This window comes from Lithobates pipiens, unplaced genomic scaffold (assembly GCF_037356315.1).
Source record: "Lithobates pipiens isolate NorthernLeopardFrog02 unplaced genomic scaffold, aLitPip1_a1.2 Scaffold_18, whole genome shotgun sequence".
Lineage (NCBI taxonomy): Eukaryota > Metazoa > Chordata > Amphibia > Anura > Ranidae > Lithobates > Lithobates pipiens.
This window is the reverse complement of record NW_027507758.1, coordinates 48,866,315-48,886,360: the sequence shown is the minus strand read 5'-3', so window position 1 is coordinate 48,886,360 and position 20,046 is coordinate 48,866,315. Positions and strand designations below refer to the sequence as shown.

Sequence of the window (20,046 nt, the reverse complement as noted above, 5' to 3'; positions counted from 1 at the left end):
ACACACTACTAAATCAACACTTGAATGGTTTAAAGTGGTTGTAAACCCTTACAACACACTTTGACCTACAGGTAAGCCTAGATTAAGGCTTACCTGTAGGTCCAAGAAATATCTCCTAAACCTACACGGTTTAGGAGATATTTGCCGAAAGACAGGCACCGCTGTCTACGGCGCATGCGGCGCGCAAGCACACTGAGCGCGTCAACGATAAAGATGCCGCGCGTGGCGGCAGTGATGTCATCGTGGCGGCAGTGATGTCATCGTGGCTTCGCCGAATGACAGTGGCGGAGCAGCGAGACCCACCGAGAAGATGGATGCGCCGGACTACAGGGGACAGCAGGGACATCGCTGGCTCCTGTGCATAGTAGTCCATTATGCTTTGCCTTTGCAGGGAATGAAAGAGGAAGTAAACTCATCAGGGTTTACTTCCTCTTTAAGGGGAAACGTACATTTTTTTGGAATGGCCTAGTCAAAGCCCAGACCTCAATCCAGTAGAAAATCTGTGGTCAGACTTAAAGATTGCTGTTCACAAGTGCAAACCATCCAACTTGAAGGAGATGGAGCAGTTTTGCAAGGAGGAATGGCCAAAAATCGCAGTGGTAAGATGTGGCAAGCTCATAGAGACTTATCCAAAGCGACTTGGAGCTGTGATAGCAGCAGAAGGTGGCTCTACAAAGTATTGACTTTATGGGGAGTGAATAGCTATGCACATTTTTTGTTATTTTGTCCTATTTGTAGTTTGAAGATTTTTTTTTTATTGTGAAGCAAAGTTGTGGGCATGTTCTGTAAATTAAATGATGCAATCTATGTTAATTCCAGGTTGTGAGGCAACAAAACACGAATAATGCCAAGGGGGTGAATACTTTTGTAAGGCACTGTATGTAGGCAAGTAACAAAAGATAAATGCACAAAAAAAAAACCCCACCCATAAATGCCCATAATAACATCCTTTCTTTTTGTGATTATACGTGGGCTGTACCCAAAAGTTGTGCAAAAGTGGATACAACTTTATTAACTTATTTCTTCTTCCTCTTCTTCAGAAGCAACATGCAGTGATTGAGCTCATGATGAAGAAGGGGTGTAGGCTGTCCAACATCCATAGAAGGCTACATAATGCATACAGAGATGACACCCTTGACCAGAACAATGTCTTGTCATTGGTGACTCTTGTCAGTGGTATGATCTCATAAACATTCTGTAGCCTTTTGTGGTTGTTAGGCAGCCTGCACCCCTCCTTCATCAATAACTCAATAATGGCATGTTGCTTCTGCTTGGAATCCATTATTTTCCTGCAATGGAAAAAGGAGAAGAGGGAGTCAGAAGTGCAGTAAAAATCACACTTTTTAAAAAAATGGTAAAATGGTAAAGACGGAGCAAATGTCAAAACATAGCCAGGGTTCAGTAATCAGAGCCGGTAGTCGGAACAAGCCAGTGAAACAGGAATCCAGAGATCAGCGTAATGGAGACAGTAAACAGGATCAGGAACCAGAAGGCAAGTCAGCCAGGCAAAAGTTTTTAGCAGGAAACCACAGCAGAGTGTATCTGGATATGTTGACCAGGCGAAGGCACAGGAGATCTGATCCAGGCAGTTTTAATAGCCAGCAGGGCTAGGTGACGAGCAGGAAATGAAGACCAGGCGAGTCCCTGTGGAATGAAGAGTACTGGTAATTAACTGACAGCTGAGCGCAGAGCTCTGAGAAGGTAGGGCTGAGCCCAGCCTTGACAAGGAGTTACTATAAAGGTTATGCCCAATTGTGCTTTACTTTTGGTACAACCATCGCATAAGAGGATTCTGCTATTTTTCCAGTAGAATATACTGTGCGAATGGGGGCAAAATCCAATATTACTAGGCTATTTTCTCTCCAGGTTGAACGTTATTCATTCATAAAGCGTAAAGTAAATCAGAAAACTCTGACAATCATAAGAAAATAAATGCTTAGAGCATTATAGTGGCCATAAGGCTGTATTGTTCTCATTCACTATCTTCTTTGTGAAAGAATAATTTTTGACCGGGAGAGAAAACAGGTTGGTTTTCCAGGATGAATAGCTCTGCATGTTTTTCATATTTACACCCCTATAGATTTTACATTTTTTGGAGGAATCTACACCCTAGACCAGAAAGAGGAACATATGGGGGGAAAAAAGGATGTGGTTCCAATATAGGGACAATACCTCCAAATTAGGCACAGTTGGGAGGTGTGAGCTTGTTTTCATACTGAGCCTATATTTCAAGAGAAGCGCCCGTTAAAAAATAAGTAAGCTTGTCATACGAAAAACCTGATTCTGGAAATGTTGGTTGTTGGCTTTCAGATTGGAAAAAAAAATCCTGGTATGGCTGTTTTTGCATAGGTAAATATTGGTCCTGCTTGTATCGGTGCAACTTTGTATGTGCTATATTTGTGGGATCCCCATAGAAGCTGGAAATAACTAGAAGAGGCACCTCTGCTAAAGTACTACTGGCATCTGGGTCCCATGCCAAGCGGCTGTCCAGTTGCTTAGTTAACACAGGAGGTCGCTCACTTGGCACGGGCACCATTCAGAGAACACTTTGCATTCTCTCAATGTATGCAAAGTATTATTTGTTTGGACAAGATGGAGATTGTGGTGCCACCACCCCACCTCTCCACCTTATCCAATCAGAGAATGCTTTGCAATCATTGAGAGACTGCAAAGTGTTCTCTGTATGGCTCTCATGCCGAGCGAGTGATCTCCCATATTGAACTTGGCAGCAGGGTAGCGGCTCAGGACCCTCACATGTGTGGTGCAGTTGTTGTTTACACACAGATACATGACCTATGTGCATGTTTGCATTTGCATACATATATGGAGCAATGGGGTGCATTTCCATATATTTTTTTTTTTTTTATTTATTACAATTCAATTTTTTCCATTTTTTTTTTTTTTCTACCCATTTTAATTTTTTTTCACTTAGCCCCATTATGGTAGCAAGAAAGTTAACTTCATGTTATAAGGAAGCCTAAAACATTTGACTAGAAGAGAAAATGACCTAAACAGCCTAAAACATCTGTCTAAAAATTGCCTAAAACAATAGCCTAAGAAATTTTGACCAAAAATGAAAATTGACTAAAACAATAGCCTAACAACATTTTACCAGAAAAGAAAAAAGCCTAATGAGCATTTAACTAGAAGAATGAATAGCCTAAGAACATTTAACCAAAACCGAAAACTTAAAACCATAGCCTAACAATATTTGACCAGAAGAAAAAATTGCCTAAAACAATAGCCCTAAGAACATTCAGCCAGAAGAGAAAATAGCCTAAACAATAGCCTAAAAACAGTTCTCAAAAGATAGCCTAAGAACATTCGGCCAGAAGAGAAAATAGCCGAAAACCATAGCCTGATGCCGTGTACACACGACCGGACTTTCCGGCAGACTAGGTCCAACAGTCTTCCCGACGGACTTCCCGACGGACTTCCCGACGGACTTCCCGACGGACTTCCCGACGGACTTCCCGACGGACTTCCCGACGGACTTTCCGCACGAACAGACTTGGCACACACAATCACACCAAAGTCCAATGGATTTGAACGTGATGGCGTACAACCAGACTAGAATAAGGAAGTTCATAGCCAGTAGCCAATAGCTGCCCTAGCGACGGTTTTCATCCATCGGGATTTTTCAACCGGAATCGAGTCCATCGGAAAGAGTTGAAACTTGTTCTAAATCTAAAGTCCATCTGATTTTTAGACCGCAAAGGTCCGATGAAGCCCACACATGATCGAATTGTCCGAAGGATTTGTTCTGTCGGGCCTTTGCTGTCAAAGTCCGGTCGTGTGTACACGGCATTAGAGTGTTTGACCAAAAAAGGAAACTGCATAAAATAGTAGCCTAACAACATTTAACTGAATATAGCCTTAATCAATAGCCTAACAACATTTGCCCAGAAGAAAAAATAACCTAAACAGCCTAAAACATTTCTCCAAAAACAGCCTAAAATAATAGCCTACAAATGTTCGGGCAAAATAAAATATAGCCGAAAACAATAGCATAACAATATTCAACTGAATAAAGCCTAAAACAGTAGCTTATCAACATTTAACCAGAAAAGAAAATGGCCTAAAACAATAGCCTACGAACATTGGACCATGCCCTTCTCTCTTCTTGATTTTTATTTTATTTTATCTTGTATTATATATCAGGTAACAGATGTTGATCTCAGCAGTTGAAAAGTTTAGGAATCCAGATATATAGGGATTGAATACCTTGTACTTTCATTGAATCTAGACCTCTGAGTGAGAACTCTTTTATTGTTTGTTTATTACATTTGATTTTCCTTCTTTTATCCAGGCACTAAGAAGGAGACGCGTAGATGAAGAGAACCTCCAGAAAGTATCTGTTAGAAGGTTCAATTCTTTTCAGCTTTTCTCAGTAACTCCATTATCCGAGAAGACGGAAGATGAGCAGCACACTTGGATCCAATACAGAAGTAGATTCTCCCCGGAGTACAGCGTGTGTTTAAGGTAATCACTGACTTGGCACTGACTTTGCACTTTATACAGGGCCCATTCACTGTTGGCACCTGGCATGAGCAATTCGAGATTCTGCACTTTCAGGTAAGGGGGCTCTCTGACATGCCAAGCACCGGGTCCTGGCCATGAATCATTGGCCGATCGCCAGAGCGAGTGACAGGAGAGATCTGTGTTGTAAAAAACACAAATCTCTCTGCTGAGAGCGAGGATGCAGGCAGAAAAAGAAAGGCACATCCCTTAGGCCCCTTTCACACTTGTGTGACTTGTCCTGTGACTTGGGATTGCAAAGTCCTATGACAGGTCGTACCCCATGATTTCCAATGGGTACCCTTTATATCTGTGCGACTTCAAACTAGTCCCTGCACTACTTTGGCCTGACTTTGATGCAACTTGAGGTCCATATACCTCAAGATTACACAGGCATTGCCTCAAGTCGCCTGACTTTCTGGTTGCACACGTGTGATAGGGGTTTTTGTAAAACAGTGCAGTTGCATTACTCTCCCTAGGCACACAGTTAACCCTTTGATTGTCCCAAATGTAAACCCCTTCCCAGCCATTATGTCATTAGTACAGTGAACCTGATCACTGTATTCGTGTCGGCCAGTGTCCGAATGCCAGCTGTACTATCACAGTCCTGCTATAAGACGCTGATCGCTGCCATTACTAGTATAAAAAAAGAAAAATTCTAGTGTGTGTGTGTGTGTGTGTGTGTGTGACCACCATGGTGCTCTTTGTGCGATTTATATTCTATCATTTTTAGCAGAGACCCTAGAGAAAAAAATGGAGGCCGTTGCAATATTTTATGTCACACTGTATTTGAGCAGCGGCCTTCCATGTGCAGTTTTTGTGGAAGAATTGCACAAAAACAAAATGGTAACGTTAGCCCAATTGTTTATGTAATACAAAAGATGATGTTTCCGCGAGTAAATAGATACCTAACATGTCATGCTTTAAAATTGTGCACACTCGTGGAATGGTGACCAAAACCAAAATACGGTACTTAAAAATCTCCATAGGCGATGCTTTAAAAATTTCTAGGAGGTCTTGCGCTAGAATTATTGATCTCGCTCTAACAATTTTGGTGATACCTCACATGTGTGGTTTGAACACTGTTTTCTGCATGCAAGCTCTTTAATTTTTTTATTTTTATTTTTTCATTTATTTATTTTACGCTGTCCCTTTTTTAGATTTTATATGTATGATCACTTTTGTTGCTGTCACAAGGAATGTACCGTATATACTCGAGTATAAGCCGAGATTTTCAGCCTCTTTTTTGAGGCTGAAAGTGCCCCCCTCGGCTTATACTCGAGTCATCGCTGTCTGCCCGCTCGATCAGCGTGTCGAGCAGACAGACAGCGGCCATTCTATAATTCAAAAGCCGCGCCTCCGGCGCCGCCTTCGCCTGTGATAGGCGGAACACTGAATTTCCCAGCAGCCTGTGTTCCGCCTATCACGGACATCGTATCATCCTCGTACTACGGACGAGGATGATACGATGTCCGTGATAGGCGGAACACAGGCTGCTGGGAAATTCAGTGTTCCGCCTATCACAGGCGAAGGCGGAGGCGCGGCTTTTGAATTTTACAATGGCCGCCGAGGCGCCGACGAAGAGGGCACGGGACGGAGGCAAGGCAAGGCACGGCACGGGACGGGACGGAGGCAAGGCACGACACGGGACGGAGGCAAGGCACGGCACGGGACGGAGGCAAGGAGGCAAGGCACGGGACGGAGGCTCGGGACAAAGGCTCGGGACACAGGTAGGCTGGACACACACACACACACACACACACACACACACACACACACACACACACACACACACACACACACACGGATGGAGACACACACACACAGGGATGGATGGATACACACACACACAGGGATGGATGGATGGATGGAGACACACACACACAGGGATGGATGGATGGATGGACACACACACACACAGGGATGGATGGACGGACACACAGGGATGGACGGACACACAGGGATGGACGGACACACAGGGATGGACGGACACACACACAGGGATGGACAGGCATGTCTCACCCTCGGCTTATACACGAGTCAATAAGTTTGCCAGTTTTTTTGGGGGTAAATTGGGGGCCTCGGCTTATATTCGGGTCGGCCTATACTCGAGTATATACGGGTAAACATCCCTTGTGACAGTAATAGACAGTGACAGGTACTCTTTATGGAGGGATCTGGGGTCTATAAGACCACCGTTTGTGAAACAATGATGTCAATTTAATTTGCGTACAGTTTTGCATGAACAAGCAATTACCAGTTAAAGTAGCGCATTGCTGTATATCAGAAAATGGCCTTGTCATGAAGGGGGTAAAACCTTCCAGAGCTTAAATGTTTAACTACTTAAGGACTGGCCTCGTTTTGAGATTTTGGTGTTTACATGTTTAAAACCATTTTTTTTTTCTAGAAAATTACTTAGAACCCCCAAACATTATATAGAGAATAAAATGGTGGTCATTGCAATACTTTTTTTCACATTGTATTTGCGCAGCGGTCTTGCAAGCGCACTTTTTTTTTTTTTTAAAAATGCACTTTTTTGAATAAAAAAATAAGACAACAGTAAAGTTAGCCCAATTTTCTTTTATATTGTGAATGATAATGTTACGCCAAATAAATTGATACCCAACATGTCACGCTTCAAAATTGCGCCCGCTTGTGGAATGGCGTCAAACGTTTACCCTTAAAAATAGGCGACGTTTAAAGAATTTTACAGGTTGCATGTTTTGAGTTAAAGAGGAGGTCTAGGGCTAGAATTATTGCTCTTGCTCTAACGATCGTGGCGATACTTCACATGTGTGGTTCGACCACCGTTTTCATATGCGGGCGCTGCTCAGGTGTGCGTTCGCTTTATAAAAAAAAAAAATATTTTTTCTTATTTATTTTACTTTTATTCATTTTTTCACTGTTTAAAAAAATATACAAATCTGGATCATTTGTATTCATATTACAAGGAATGTAAACATCCCTTGTAATAGAAAAAAGCATGGCAGGTCCTCTTAAATATGAGATCTGGGGTAAAAATGTCCTCGGCTCTCATATTTACACTAAAATGCAATAAAAAATAAAAAAATAAAATTACTTTGAAAAAAATTGCCTTTAAGAGGTATGGGTGGAAGTGACGTTTTGACGTCGCTTCTGCCCTGCTATGGTATAGAGACAGGTGGGGGCCATCTTAGCCTCACTCGTCTCCATACCCAGGCACTGAGAGGACCCGATCGCCTCCGCCGCTACCGACGTCTGCGGTAAGCGGCGTAGGATGAGTGGTGGGAGGACGGGGTCCCCTATCCCACCGCCGATAAAGGTGATCTCGTGGCTAATCCGCCGCAGAGACCACCATTATCGTAAACAGCACCGGCTCCTGAAAAGATGGATATCTTGGTTGTGGCAGCAGCTTCTGCCGTTACCGAGATATCCAACTTCAAAGTGGTGACGTATATGTACAGGAGCCGGTCGGCAAGTGGTTAATCTTCAGGTAGAAAAATGTTCCGTTCGCTTGCATTATGTAGCATTTAGCAGAAAAGTCACATTTCCCTGTATAAGGTCTATTATGTATGAATTCCTGAGATCAAGTGCCAGAGCAACCTAACATGATAGGGCCATTTTCGTAAATAAAGAAAATGTGGGTGATATTACGCAATGGGCCAAAAGCATGTAATTGCTATAAAGCTGTTGATGGCTTAAAATTTCTCAGCAATTGTCCATAGAAAAGTTTTTTTGTCTTCTGTACATTGATTATTAAATTCATAGATGCTGAATGCTCCATACTACCAAGACTTTTTTTTTTTTTTTTTTGTGACCTCTGATAGATTATTTTCCCTAAATCACCACTTGCATTGAACCCATTGTTTTCCTTGACCCTGAGACCATTTTCCTGCACTTCAGAAGCGAGGAGCATTGGGTCAGGAGCAGCAGGGTACAGATTCAGCAGTTGCCATGGTGATAAAAATGTACACCATAAGAAGAATGCAATCTTTCACTGTGTTACAACTGCATGGCCCGGCAAATATATGACACGTGCATCGACCTCTCTCTTCAACTTCAGAATATGGATGAGCCATAGGACGTCAATGCACATGGAATTGAGTACAATGGCTTTTTTTTTTCTGTCACACAATGTACAGTCCCTGAACTTATTGTTTCAAATAATTGCCTGCATTTCCATAACTGGAACCTGGACAGAAATTCCTTTATATTCAAGAATGTCTCATATTTATATGCAAGCAATGAAATGTGTACAAATTGTTCTAGTGTGGATAAGGTAGTGAGCAGTAGAGTAGGCACCATTGTACCATTGTATCCTTACACCAGGATGAGCCTCAAGCCTGGGTTATACACCCTAAGGAACACAGAATCGAGATGTTGGACAGTGTCTCTGAACTGTTTGATGCATTTGTGGAACTGCGATGATCCCTATCGAACATCTCGCGGAGTCCGCTCTGCGGAACCTTTGCCTTGTTTGGTGGCTTGTCGAATAGTATATTTCAGATTTTCACAGGTAGAGTATGGACACTGAATGGAGTGATACTGCACTGTAGTACAAGTTCTGAACAGTTAAAGGATGAGCTGGCTTGTGTTGAATTTGGAAATCAATAAGTGAACTGACTATGCTAGCTACCCAGATTGTTCTCAGGGAGTAAAAACGAGAAGATGGGATATTACTGTTCCTCCAGAATCTCCTGCTCACAATGAGCCCTACACCTCCATAACCCACTGGTACTCCTGAACCAGTGCAGCTTGGCATTTCTCAATTAGCCCTGATTTCCTGGGGAGCACCTGAGGCTCCAACAAATCTATTTCTTCCTCTACTGTGGGTCCCTGGGTCATTTCCTCTTGAATTGTTCTGTTATGTCAATTTAAAAAAAGCAACCATCATCTCCTAGTTTACTATCGCCCCATTATCATCTTTCATCTTTCACTCTTCTTTCATTACCTCTGTCTTTGCAGGGGCCCAAAAAGACTTCTAAGGTCATAACTATTATTGATTCAAGCACACATGATTGCTTCTTGGTTGTGTCCTACACTCATTCTTGGTTAGTCACATGCCCGATGAAGGGGTCCTGTGAGGCTCCGCCATGTTGCTTCTTTTACAAAGATGTGATAGCTGAATAAAGCTTGAGATCCGTGGTGTGCTGGTGTCATTTTTCGCTACATTCATTAATGTGAATCATACGCTGCCCATCTGGTTGGCCAATAGTTCAGCCAATTAAAGAAACCCATCCCCTCTAAATCGGTCTCTCCAGATGACCAGGAGTACCTTTTTACTTTGAGATTTCTTCATCCCTGTTCCCTCTAATCCTGGGAATACCGTGGTTGCAGACCCCTAATCCCAGTATCAACTGGTCGCCTGCAGAGGTTGTTTTCTATTTGGACTATTGACGCCAGTTTTGCGTGTTCATCAAGGATGCCTGCTGTGCATTGTCACTGAAAAGATGGAGGGCACCCCCAGGCATACCACTATTTCCTCAATGTCTTGCGTGTGAAAGGGGCCAACATTTTCTCTACACATATAGTTACTTAGTAGGTGAGATTGAAAAAAGACACAAGTCCATCAAGCCCAGCCTTGTAACCAGTTTTAAATCCATGTACACGCCCTATGGTCCGTGCCAAAGGACCTTTTCTTTTTTACAGTAAACATTTATGGGGAACTGTGTAAAATGCTGTGTCACATTGCATCTATGATTGCTTGATGAAACTCCTTCCCAGTGCAGAGAACCCATTTGGTTGGATTTATCTGAATTTCAGATAAACAGTAACACTCAAGGAGAACTTGAAGAAGGTCGTTATCTGATCATCCCCAACATGAACCTGTGTCTTTTTTTTTTTTTTTTTTTCTTTTGTCAAGAAAAATCATGGCATCTTATGTACATGCATCAATTGCCAAGCCCTGAACAAGATTACCATCAAGTACCATTACATGCTCCCGTTTAGTTCCTGAGCTCCTCAAGAAACTTTTGGTCTGCTGAGATGTTTACCATGGCTCTTTTGCATGGCTTATAATTTTAATCCGAATCTGAGAGGAAGATGACTGGAAGCCCACTTTCTGTACTAGAAATGAGTACTTTCAGTACCTCACCGTGTCTTTTGGGCTTTGCAATGCTCCAGCCACTTTACAAAACTTTGTCACTAACCTCTTCAGGGATTAGACTGATGTTTTCATGGTCACCTACCTAGACTACATTTTTAATTTATTTTCCTCATTGAAAGAACATCAGAATTATGTGTGAACGGTTATGGGCTACCTACCCAGTTTGCTGGATGATGTCCCGACGTCCACATTTCTGTGAATTTAAAGATGCGATTTGGCGCCTGAGCTGGGGATCCATGTGGTACCACCTTTAGTGTACAGTTATAAGGAGTCATGCGACCAGCATGGACTGTATCGTCTGTATTGTTTTTATCATTTCCAATGAGTCTGATATATAAGAAAACAATATCCCAACCTTTCTTTATAATAAACCACCCCTGAAGAAGGAAAATGCACAATAATGCAATAACTTCCGAAACATGTTGGGTTTATGGTTAAATATCCAATCTGCTGACCTTACGGTTGTGGATGGCACTTTGGAATTGCAAGCTTGGGTTAATTTTTGATACTTTTATTATGTCTACTCATTGATGTATTATTGCAATTTATTATTGTTGGATATCTGTATGCTATATGCACTGTTTACTTTTTTTTTTATTGTGTATATTAATAAGGTTGACAGTTAATATGCCTTTTAATTATCTGATTTATATATACTCCTTATTCTGCCATATAAAAAGTCCAAAGGGGCATCTCCCAAATGCAATTGTTGCATATTTTCTATAATTGGTACCCATCACCTGTGTCTCAAACCCAAGAAGTGCTATTTTTTTAGGAACAATCATCCAATTCCTGGATCCGAATATTCACAGGAAGGGTATTGCCATGGACTAGACCTAGGCAAATTGTGGCTGCAGGGCCACATCCAGCTCTAGGCTGTTCCTATCCTATCCAGCTCTCGGTGCCTCCACTGTCAGCATGCTTCTGCCAGCTACCTCACTAAGGCTCTCTCCTTGCAGCCACGGTGATTTTAAGAGGGAATTTGACGGGCAGTGAAGGTGTTAAATCTCCCTTTCACTGCCTGATTTAACCCTATAATGCCTTACTACAGCTTTGCAATCGCTAATGGTTGTGATGGGGCCTTATTGAACTTAGTGAGCAAATTTGACAAGTGGTGCTGCTTGCCAAACTCTGCACCTCGAATTAAAACAAAGCATCCTGGCTATAGTATATGAACAGACCTGCCCGTCTGTTATTTTACAATTTGGGTAGGCAGATTGAAAGCGGTAAAACCATGGCTCAGCTGCCTGTTTTTACTACCTCCTGTCTGGAAAAGACCTATTCCGTGCCTATTATTCCTAGTGTCAGGTGTTTGTTTTCTATATGTTTACGTACTTGCAGACGTTCCCAGGTCCAGAATTAATATTGAGCAGAATTAAGTTTCGCCCTTCACAACAGTCCCAGTTTCTAATGTGGCCCCTTGGGAAAATTCATTGCCCAACCCTGCAGCGGACCCCGTAAAAGTCTGTGGTACTAGAATGGCCTGTTTTCACTGACAACAAAAGGAATCCAGCGTTTCTTGGGGTTTACAATTTTGTATTGTAAATTCATCTGAATCGTTTCCACCATTGTCGTTTCTCTTAAGTTGCTAAGCGCCTTAGCAACTTAAACACAACCTTCTCCTGGCCACCTGAAGCCCGGTATGCTTTTGACAAGCTGAAGATGCTATATACCTCTGAGTTCAATGTGAAACACCCAAATCCTGTTCTGCCTTTTTGGCTGGGAAGTAGATACTTATAAAATACATTAGGAGAATTCTGTCTCAACCCTCTGGTAATAAGGGTCTTCTAAACCTTGTCGATTTTCTTCTCTTAGAAGCTGAGCTTGGTTGAGAAGAATTACTACATTAATAGGGAGTGGTTGGCAATCACAGTGGCCTTGGAGAAGTGCTAGAGAACCCTATACAAGCCCATTTTACACTGCTTGGGTTGTTTTACAGGGTGAGGGTTTACAATCAGTTTAAGCTTCTTAGGCCACACCAGACTAGGAGGACCTTTCTCTTCTCCAGATTTGGCTTCCACTGTTCCTGATCAACCTGATAGAGTACTTTCAGATAAGACTTGGTAGAATAATAAGGAAGTTCTTGTCTCAAATTTTACTTACTGAGATTCTCTTAAAGTGGTTATAAAGCCAAAGTGTGTTATTCTTACAATCCCCTATGTTACATTAAATTATGTGTCCCAGTGTATGTGCTTTTTAAAAGATACACTGTTTTATACCTTATTTCATGTGAAGGTAAATTGGGTATCTGGCGCTCCAGGAGGCAATTCCCTCAGTTTGTAATAATGTACATTTGATTAGGCAGTCTTTAGGAAAATACAAATTTTAACCACGGTAAGGGGTGATTTAAAAAGAGGCAGCCATCCTCAGAGTGTCCAGCAACTCTGCAAAACATATAAAAGAAACAAGGGGGGGTGGTGCCTCTCTAAGCCCTTGTACACACGGTCGGAGATTCCGACAACCAAATCCGTCTGATAAATTTAGTCCGGAAGAGGTCCGGAAGTGATGTTGCATACACACGGTCGGACTAAGTTGTCAGAAGTTTCGGTTGCCCAGAACGCAGTGGCGTAAGCCGTGTATGGTGGGCCTAGAAAAGGGAAGTTCAGCACCATGTCCGGCACCCTTTGGGCTCCTTCTGCTGATCTCGTGTTTATCGCGTGTTCGTAGAAGTTTGGTGAGAGACGATTCACGCTTTTCAGATTTGTGCTTCAGTTCGGTACTGCTCTTCAGTTTCTGCTTGTCTTTGCATATCTGATTATCAGTACATGTAGTCAGTAAGCATTTGTTTCTCATTGTGGACTATATCTTGGTATAGTACGCTTTGATTTGGATTGCTTATTGTCTGTTTGCTTCTGCTTTTCAGGTCGTTCTTTCAGGCATTGCTGTTTATCCGTGCTTTCTGTTGTCTGTTCTGACCAGCTGACCATTTTAAACCATGTTTCGTGTACTTACTAATCGTAGAGTTTGTGCTGTGCAGGGGCTTGGTGTTGGGCTTTTAGCTTTCACACAAGCTAAACAGGGCGAGGAGGCGTTTGTGGACCAAGAATTGGTTGTGCCAGCGTGACCAGTTCTCGCACATGCCTTTGCTCTGTGAGATCCGGGAGAATAATCCTGATGATTTCAGGAATTATCTCCGGATGACGGACCCCGTTTTTCACCATCTGCTGGCTTTGCTGTCCCCTTATATCACCAGGCAGGATACCTGCATGCGGCAAGCCATCACTCCGGAGCAGAGGCTCATCGCCACGTTGCGCTACTTGGCGACAGGGAGAAGCCTTTAGGACCTCAAGTTCTCCACAGGCATCTCCCCCCAGGCTCTGGGGATCATTATTACAGAGACCTGTTCTGCCATCATTCAGGTCCTGCGGAAGGACTATATGAAGGTAAGTTTTATCCTTTAACATCACATTCTATGTATTTAATGCTTGCTAATGTCTTGAATTTCTTTCCTCATTCCCTAATTGCCATGATTGCAATATGCTCTAATTCATATGCTCTGCCCCTTTGTCCTCCTGCATATTTGCCTCACTAACTTCCCCACCATGCTCTTCTGGGCCCATAAAACTATAGTCTAGTCACTTAGCAATGTCTTTTGTCAGCTCCATAGTATTGCTTTCCCCTAAACACCCCCTAAGATGTCTACAAATGTTATGTGTATGCTTCAATTCACGCAGAATGACTTTTTTTTTGGTTGGGCCAAACACCTTAGGAACCCCCCTCCCCCCAACTGCTAGGTCAGCTGATGGCAATCCTCTATCTGCTGACTTTACCAAACCCAATACACACTCTACCTACCTTTTTTCTGGTCACATTTATGGCACAAATTCATCAAAGCATGTAGTGCAAGGGCCTGCCTCAATACTTTCAAATGCTATATTTTTAATTTTTTTTACCCTATTATTATCTTGATATGTAATAGCAGAATGTCAAAATGTGCTTCCATTTTGTTTTATTTTTGGTATTATGACACTTCTTATCTGTCCGGTGGGCTGCCAATAGTGTAAGTAAGGAGGGGCTTCCCAAAGTATCACACATTTAGGCATTCAGCTCTCAATCAAGTGAAGAGGGTTACCTGTCCAAAACATCCCCCCCTCATTTTTTGCAAGGGCCCATCAGATGGGGGGGGGGGGGGGGTGATGACTCTGATAAGGGGACCTTATACTTTAGGCTTTAAATACTTATTTCCCAAAATGTTATACTGATCTTGGCCAAAAATGTTGGTGTCTAATCTGCTTGCAATGTTGATTTGCAAAATTACTAATTTTTTATCTTGTTTCACTCCACAGTTTCCTTCAACGCCACAGGAATGGCAGACTGTGGCCTCCCACTTTGCCAGTGGTTGGGACTTTCCCAATTGTGGAGGTGCAATTGATGGGAAACATGTCCGCATCGTCCCACCCCCAGCTCAGGGTCGTACTATTATAATTACAAGGGGTTTAATAGTATTGTGATGTTGGCGGTGGTGTCAGCGACCTATGACTTCCTGTATGTGGACGTGGGGCAAAATGGCCGGATTTCGGATGGTGGAGTGTTCTCACGGACGGAATTCTACTGACGTCTCCAGAGTGGCAGTCTGGGCTTGCCACCCCCAGAGGAGAATCTGGAAAAACTCCAGTTCGTCTTCGTCACGGATGAGGCGTTTGCCCTGGCAAACCACCTGATGCGGCCTTTCCCGATGAGGACCCTCACCCCGGACCAGAGGATCTTTAATTTCTGGCTGGCCAGAGCCAGAAGAGTCGTGGAGAACACTTTTGGAATACTGGCCAGCCGGTTCCGCCTTTTTTTTTTTTAATGCCTATCCACATGGCTGAATATAAACTCAATCACATAGTGCTTGCCTGCTGTGTTCTGCACAATTTCTTGAAAAGACATTCAGCAAACTATGTGGTCTCAGTTGGTCCAGATGCAGACTTGCCTGAAAATGATAACCTCATGGCCCTTGAAGCTGCTTGTCATGGCTTACGCCCGCGAGATCCGAACCCAATACATGGAGTACTTTGTGGGGTAGGGGGCCATTGATATGCCAGACAATGTCTGAGAGGCATTTTTGTAATAAATATTCTTTGAAACTACAATAATCTTTGTTTTCATTTACTGCTTGGCTTGGTTTTAGGTGTCTCCTAGGTAAATTTTAGATTTTTGTTGTTGTGCCTTTTTCTACAACAGTGCAAACCCAAGTTCTGAGCGAGATGAGGGGACAGTCTCTTCTTCAGATAATCTTATTATGTTGTGGGTCTGCTACACACACACACACCTTGTTTTTGTTAACTAATGTATGTAGTGCATTACTGACAAAAATCTTTCTCATTTTCCGCACCATGGCAGAAATATGTGGGGGTCAGGAAAATGGCATGATTGTGAAAATTTACACATCACTGTGGGTGTTTTTTTACTAAAGGCACATCCACTATGCACTACAAGTGCACTGCAAAAGTACACCTAAAACTGTACTTGGAGTGCAAAGTGCAGTTGCCTTTAGTAAATAACACCCATTGTCACCGAAAACAAAATTTTTACTCCAAATACTGCTTTTGCGCATTGAAAAAGGAAGCCACACATTTTTGATAATTTAACTTTTTAATCAAAGCACATTCACGTGTGCGTTTAGAAAAGGGTTTTACAACAAACCAACATATTGGGTGTATCAAAAACATTATTTAAGGTAACTTTTTTGTAACTTGCCGTTTTTGTATAAAAAGGCATGTATCAAAGCGTAACATACAGAACACAGGAACTTACAAAGTTCAACTTTGAAAAGTGAAGACAATATCAGACGTGAGTATGTACAAACTGGGCTGATATTGCCTTCATCACGTGGGGTGTCACACCTGGAAAAGCCAGATTTGGAAGATGCACATGGTGTGTCAACGTGTGCCATCTCCCATCATGGGGGATAAATGTACATGTTTTGGGGCTGCAACCTCTTCATCTCAGCCACTTTCCACCAATCACGTACATTGATCCCCCATGATGGGAGATAGGGCATGTTGACACACTGTGCGCATCTTCCAAATTTGGCTTTTTGTAAAATACAATATTGTTTCAAAACGCAAAAAATAAAACCCTAGCTAGTTTGGGGTGTTTCAGACTCTCCCCAAAACATCAATGATGTTCTTCATTTTATTTTGAACATCATTGATGTTTTTCTGTATATTTTCTAAATCCCGATTGCACCCCATTATCTCCCCAATCAGGATCTGGGCACTTTAACTGGTAAAATGTGATTCTTCTTCCACATCTCCTACAAAAAAAAGCAAACGAACACACCATGTATTATAAATATGATGACATACATTGATTAGCTTACCGGAAGCTGTGGTCTCCGACACTCACCTGTTTTGGTGACAATTTGTCCAACTTCAGCGATCTCTCCTTCCTCCTCCTCCTGCTCCTCTGCTTCTGGTGTTGGAATTTCGCCTTCTTTGGGAGGTGTGGGGTCCCTGGTGTCCTCAGACTTCCGGAGTCTTCTCTCCCCTATGAGAATGTAAAAAAAGGAATACTTAGCACACAGAGGGCAGAAATAGGAATATGAAACATTGCTTGGAAGTGTGGTCCAATTGTGTTTTTTGGCCGAGTTCAAAGGTGAGAACATTATTGTGGACACTTTGTTAAGCTGGAATACTTACCTGCAGTGTGAAGAAATGTAGTGAAGTGTAATTTGTGAAAACTTCGTTTTGGGAGTGGGCTAACGAACGATGTTTCTAACGAACGATTGCACCCATGAACATGAACATGGCCATTTTAAACTGTACAACATGAAATCAAAGCACATGGAGCAGTATGCAAGCAAGAATAATCATATGAACACACGACAACTACTTGCTTTTTTGAAGAACACGCTTGATCCTTCTGTACTGATCATGCTCCCTCAGTTTCAGGTCTGACCAGTGTTTTCTCAGTTGATCCTTGGATCATCGTACCCCAAAATTCTTCTGAAGACTCTTCACAACTTTTGTCCATACTTCCCATCATAGTCGGTCCTCTTCAATATGTCCACCATCTCCAACATCTCTCCAAAAGACATATTTGAGGCCTTAAATCTTCTCTTCCAGGATCGGGACGTTTCAGGCTCCGGGCTTTCCTCACCCTCCTCGTTATTGGAACTCTGATTGCGCACCTGTGTTCTCTCCGCCATGTGCTCTCCCCACTGCGCCGAAAGAGAATGCGCACTGTATATAAAACGCAACACACGTGTGTCGTACGTATGATCTGTGAACAGAGGGAGAAGCTGACGCGACGATCGTGCAAATGAAGGTAAAATTTTGAACTTGGTACATCACTAGCCTATACTGCTTCTAGATTGAGGCCTAAATTAGTGGAGTTTAGCCTGACATTAGGGTTTGTCTTGTGTTGTGCCTTGCAGAGATTATGGACGGTTTCAATGACCACAGTTTCCTCCCTCTGTTCATCGATAAATACAGGGAGCTGCCCTACCTGTGGCAATCGACGCACCCACATTACAGTAACAAACTAAAGAGGCAGGCAGCGCTGGAGAAACTGGTTGAGTTTGTGAAGCCGGTGGTCCCCAGGGCAGATATCAACTATTTAAAAGTGAAAATTGGTGGCCTCAGGAGTACATATCTGAAGGAGAGGAAGAAGGTGCTGAAGTCCATGCAATCTGGAGCTGCAGCAGATGAAGTTTATGTCCCCAGGTTGTGGTATTATGAGAGGATGCAGTTTCTGTCAGACCAGGCTGAGGTCAGGGAATCCCTCTCTACCCTTCCTTCCACGCATCCTTCTATGCTACATTCCAAACCTGCTGAGTCTTCCGACGCCTAACCTGGGCCTTCCACTCAGGAAGAACTGGGGGAGCCCAGCTTGAGCCAGGTATAGTATTGTTGTACATATTTTGGGAGTAAAAGTGAATGATGTTAACTTGATTTTTGCTCACTAATTGCTGATTTTAGAAAGTGTTTTACATCTCAATAGACAGTAGTGGCCAAAACCTTTGGGTCAAGAATGAAAAATGCTGGGCTCAGAACGATAGTCTTTTCTATTGGTTAACAATTTGCAACAGTCTTGATGTGAAAATTGTGTGTGTTTGATGAACCAAAAACTAAAACTATGTCCCTTTTTTCATACACAGGAAGACATCAGCCAAGAGGATGGTGTGGAATACAGCAGCCAGGAGGTGGCTGTGGAAAGTGGCAGCCAGGAGGAGGCAGGGGTAAGCATCAGCCAGGCGGTGGGCAGGCGGAGGAGCCTGACAGATTCCCAGGTCCCTCCCCTCCACCTTCCACACAAAAGGGCGAGAAAGGAGGGGGGGAATGTGGAGTAGTCGGCTCTGAGGCTGATCGGGGAGGCTTCAGCGGCCCTCAAAGCCACCCCTACCTACTGCATGTAAACTCGAGCAAATGGAGGAGGGGCAGAAGATCTTGTGTAAGGAGCTAATTCTCCACACCCTCAACAAGGGCCTGTTGGGCCAAATCACACAAGCAACACACTTGTGTGATTTGGCCCATGCCCCTCCTCCTCCTCCTTCTGCCACACCTCCAGCACCACAGTCTGGAAGGAAGCGTGGAAGGAAGACCAGAGTGTGATAACCTGGGTTCAGTCTGGTCGGACAGAAGATGCAGCCTCTTGTAGTAGCACAGCCTTGGAACATAGATGTCATCTGCTGCTGTTCCGGGTTTCTTGGACTTCAGGACCAGACTTCTCTCCCTCAGACATGTACTCCTCAGGCCACCAATTTTTGCGTTTTAAATAGTTGATGTGTGCCCTGGGGGCCAAAGGCTTCGCTAATCTCCCCAGTTTCTCCAGCGCTGCCTCCCTCTATTTGTTACTGACACCTAAATAAAGGTTTTTTTTGTTTGAAGGAATACTTGCGTATGTGTTTTACTTCAAAAAGGACAGTTTATTTGTGAGCAGGCAGGTACATTTCAAAAATACAAAGTGAAATGAATAACAAGGGGTACCAACACTAAACAACCTCCTGTAGATTAAAAAAGAAAAACAAAATACAAAAAAGATAATAATGGTGTTGTGGTAAGTTGAAACCCAAAACACACCCCAAAAAATGTAAAGATGAGCAAACTGACAAAAAATGAGATGTTGATGAAAAAAAACAACCACAAAATTCCATAAAAAAAAAAAAAATTGTGTAGATGTGACGATTTAAAATATTGTATTGCTGAAATGAGTAAAAAGACTCAAGAAATACGTTCGGGAGAAGTGTGTTTGACTATGAGCATCAAAAGAAGTTCATTCTTGCAGCATTGTAAAGAACAAGAGAATGCGCTTCATGAAAGAATTTTTAACATTGCAGCGTGACGAATGTGCTATATCGATTACGAGCGGTAGTTTTACCTGAGCGAGCGCTTCCGTGTCCAAATTTGATTGTGAGCATGTGTGTCACCTTGTCCGTCGGAGTAGGCTACACATGATCGGAGTATGTCCAATTGGAGCATTTTGTCGGAAAATTTTACAGACAAGTTGGAAATCTT

At 42.8% G+C, this 20,046-nt stretch overlaps 1 protein-coding gene across 1 annotated transcript in view; it reads left to right on the top strand.

Moving 5' to 3' along the window:
• Positions 1–20,046, top strand: part of CAMKMT (calmodulin-lysine N-methyltransferase) — a 662,536-nt gene that overhangs the window by 14,575 nt on the left and 627,915 nt on the right. Inside the window, exon 2 of the mRNA XM_077485659.1 lies at positions 4,310–4,482. Coding sequence (XP_077341785.1) covers positions 4,310–4,482 — 173 coding nt within the window. The remainder of the gene's footprint in view (positions 1–4,309; positions 4,483–20,046) is intronic.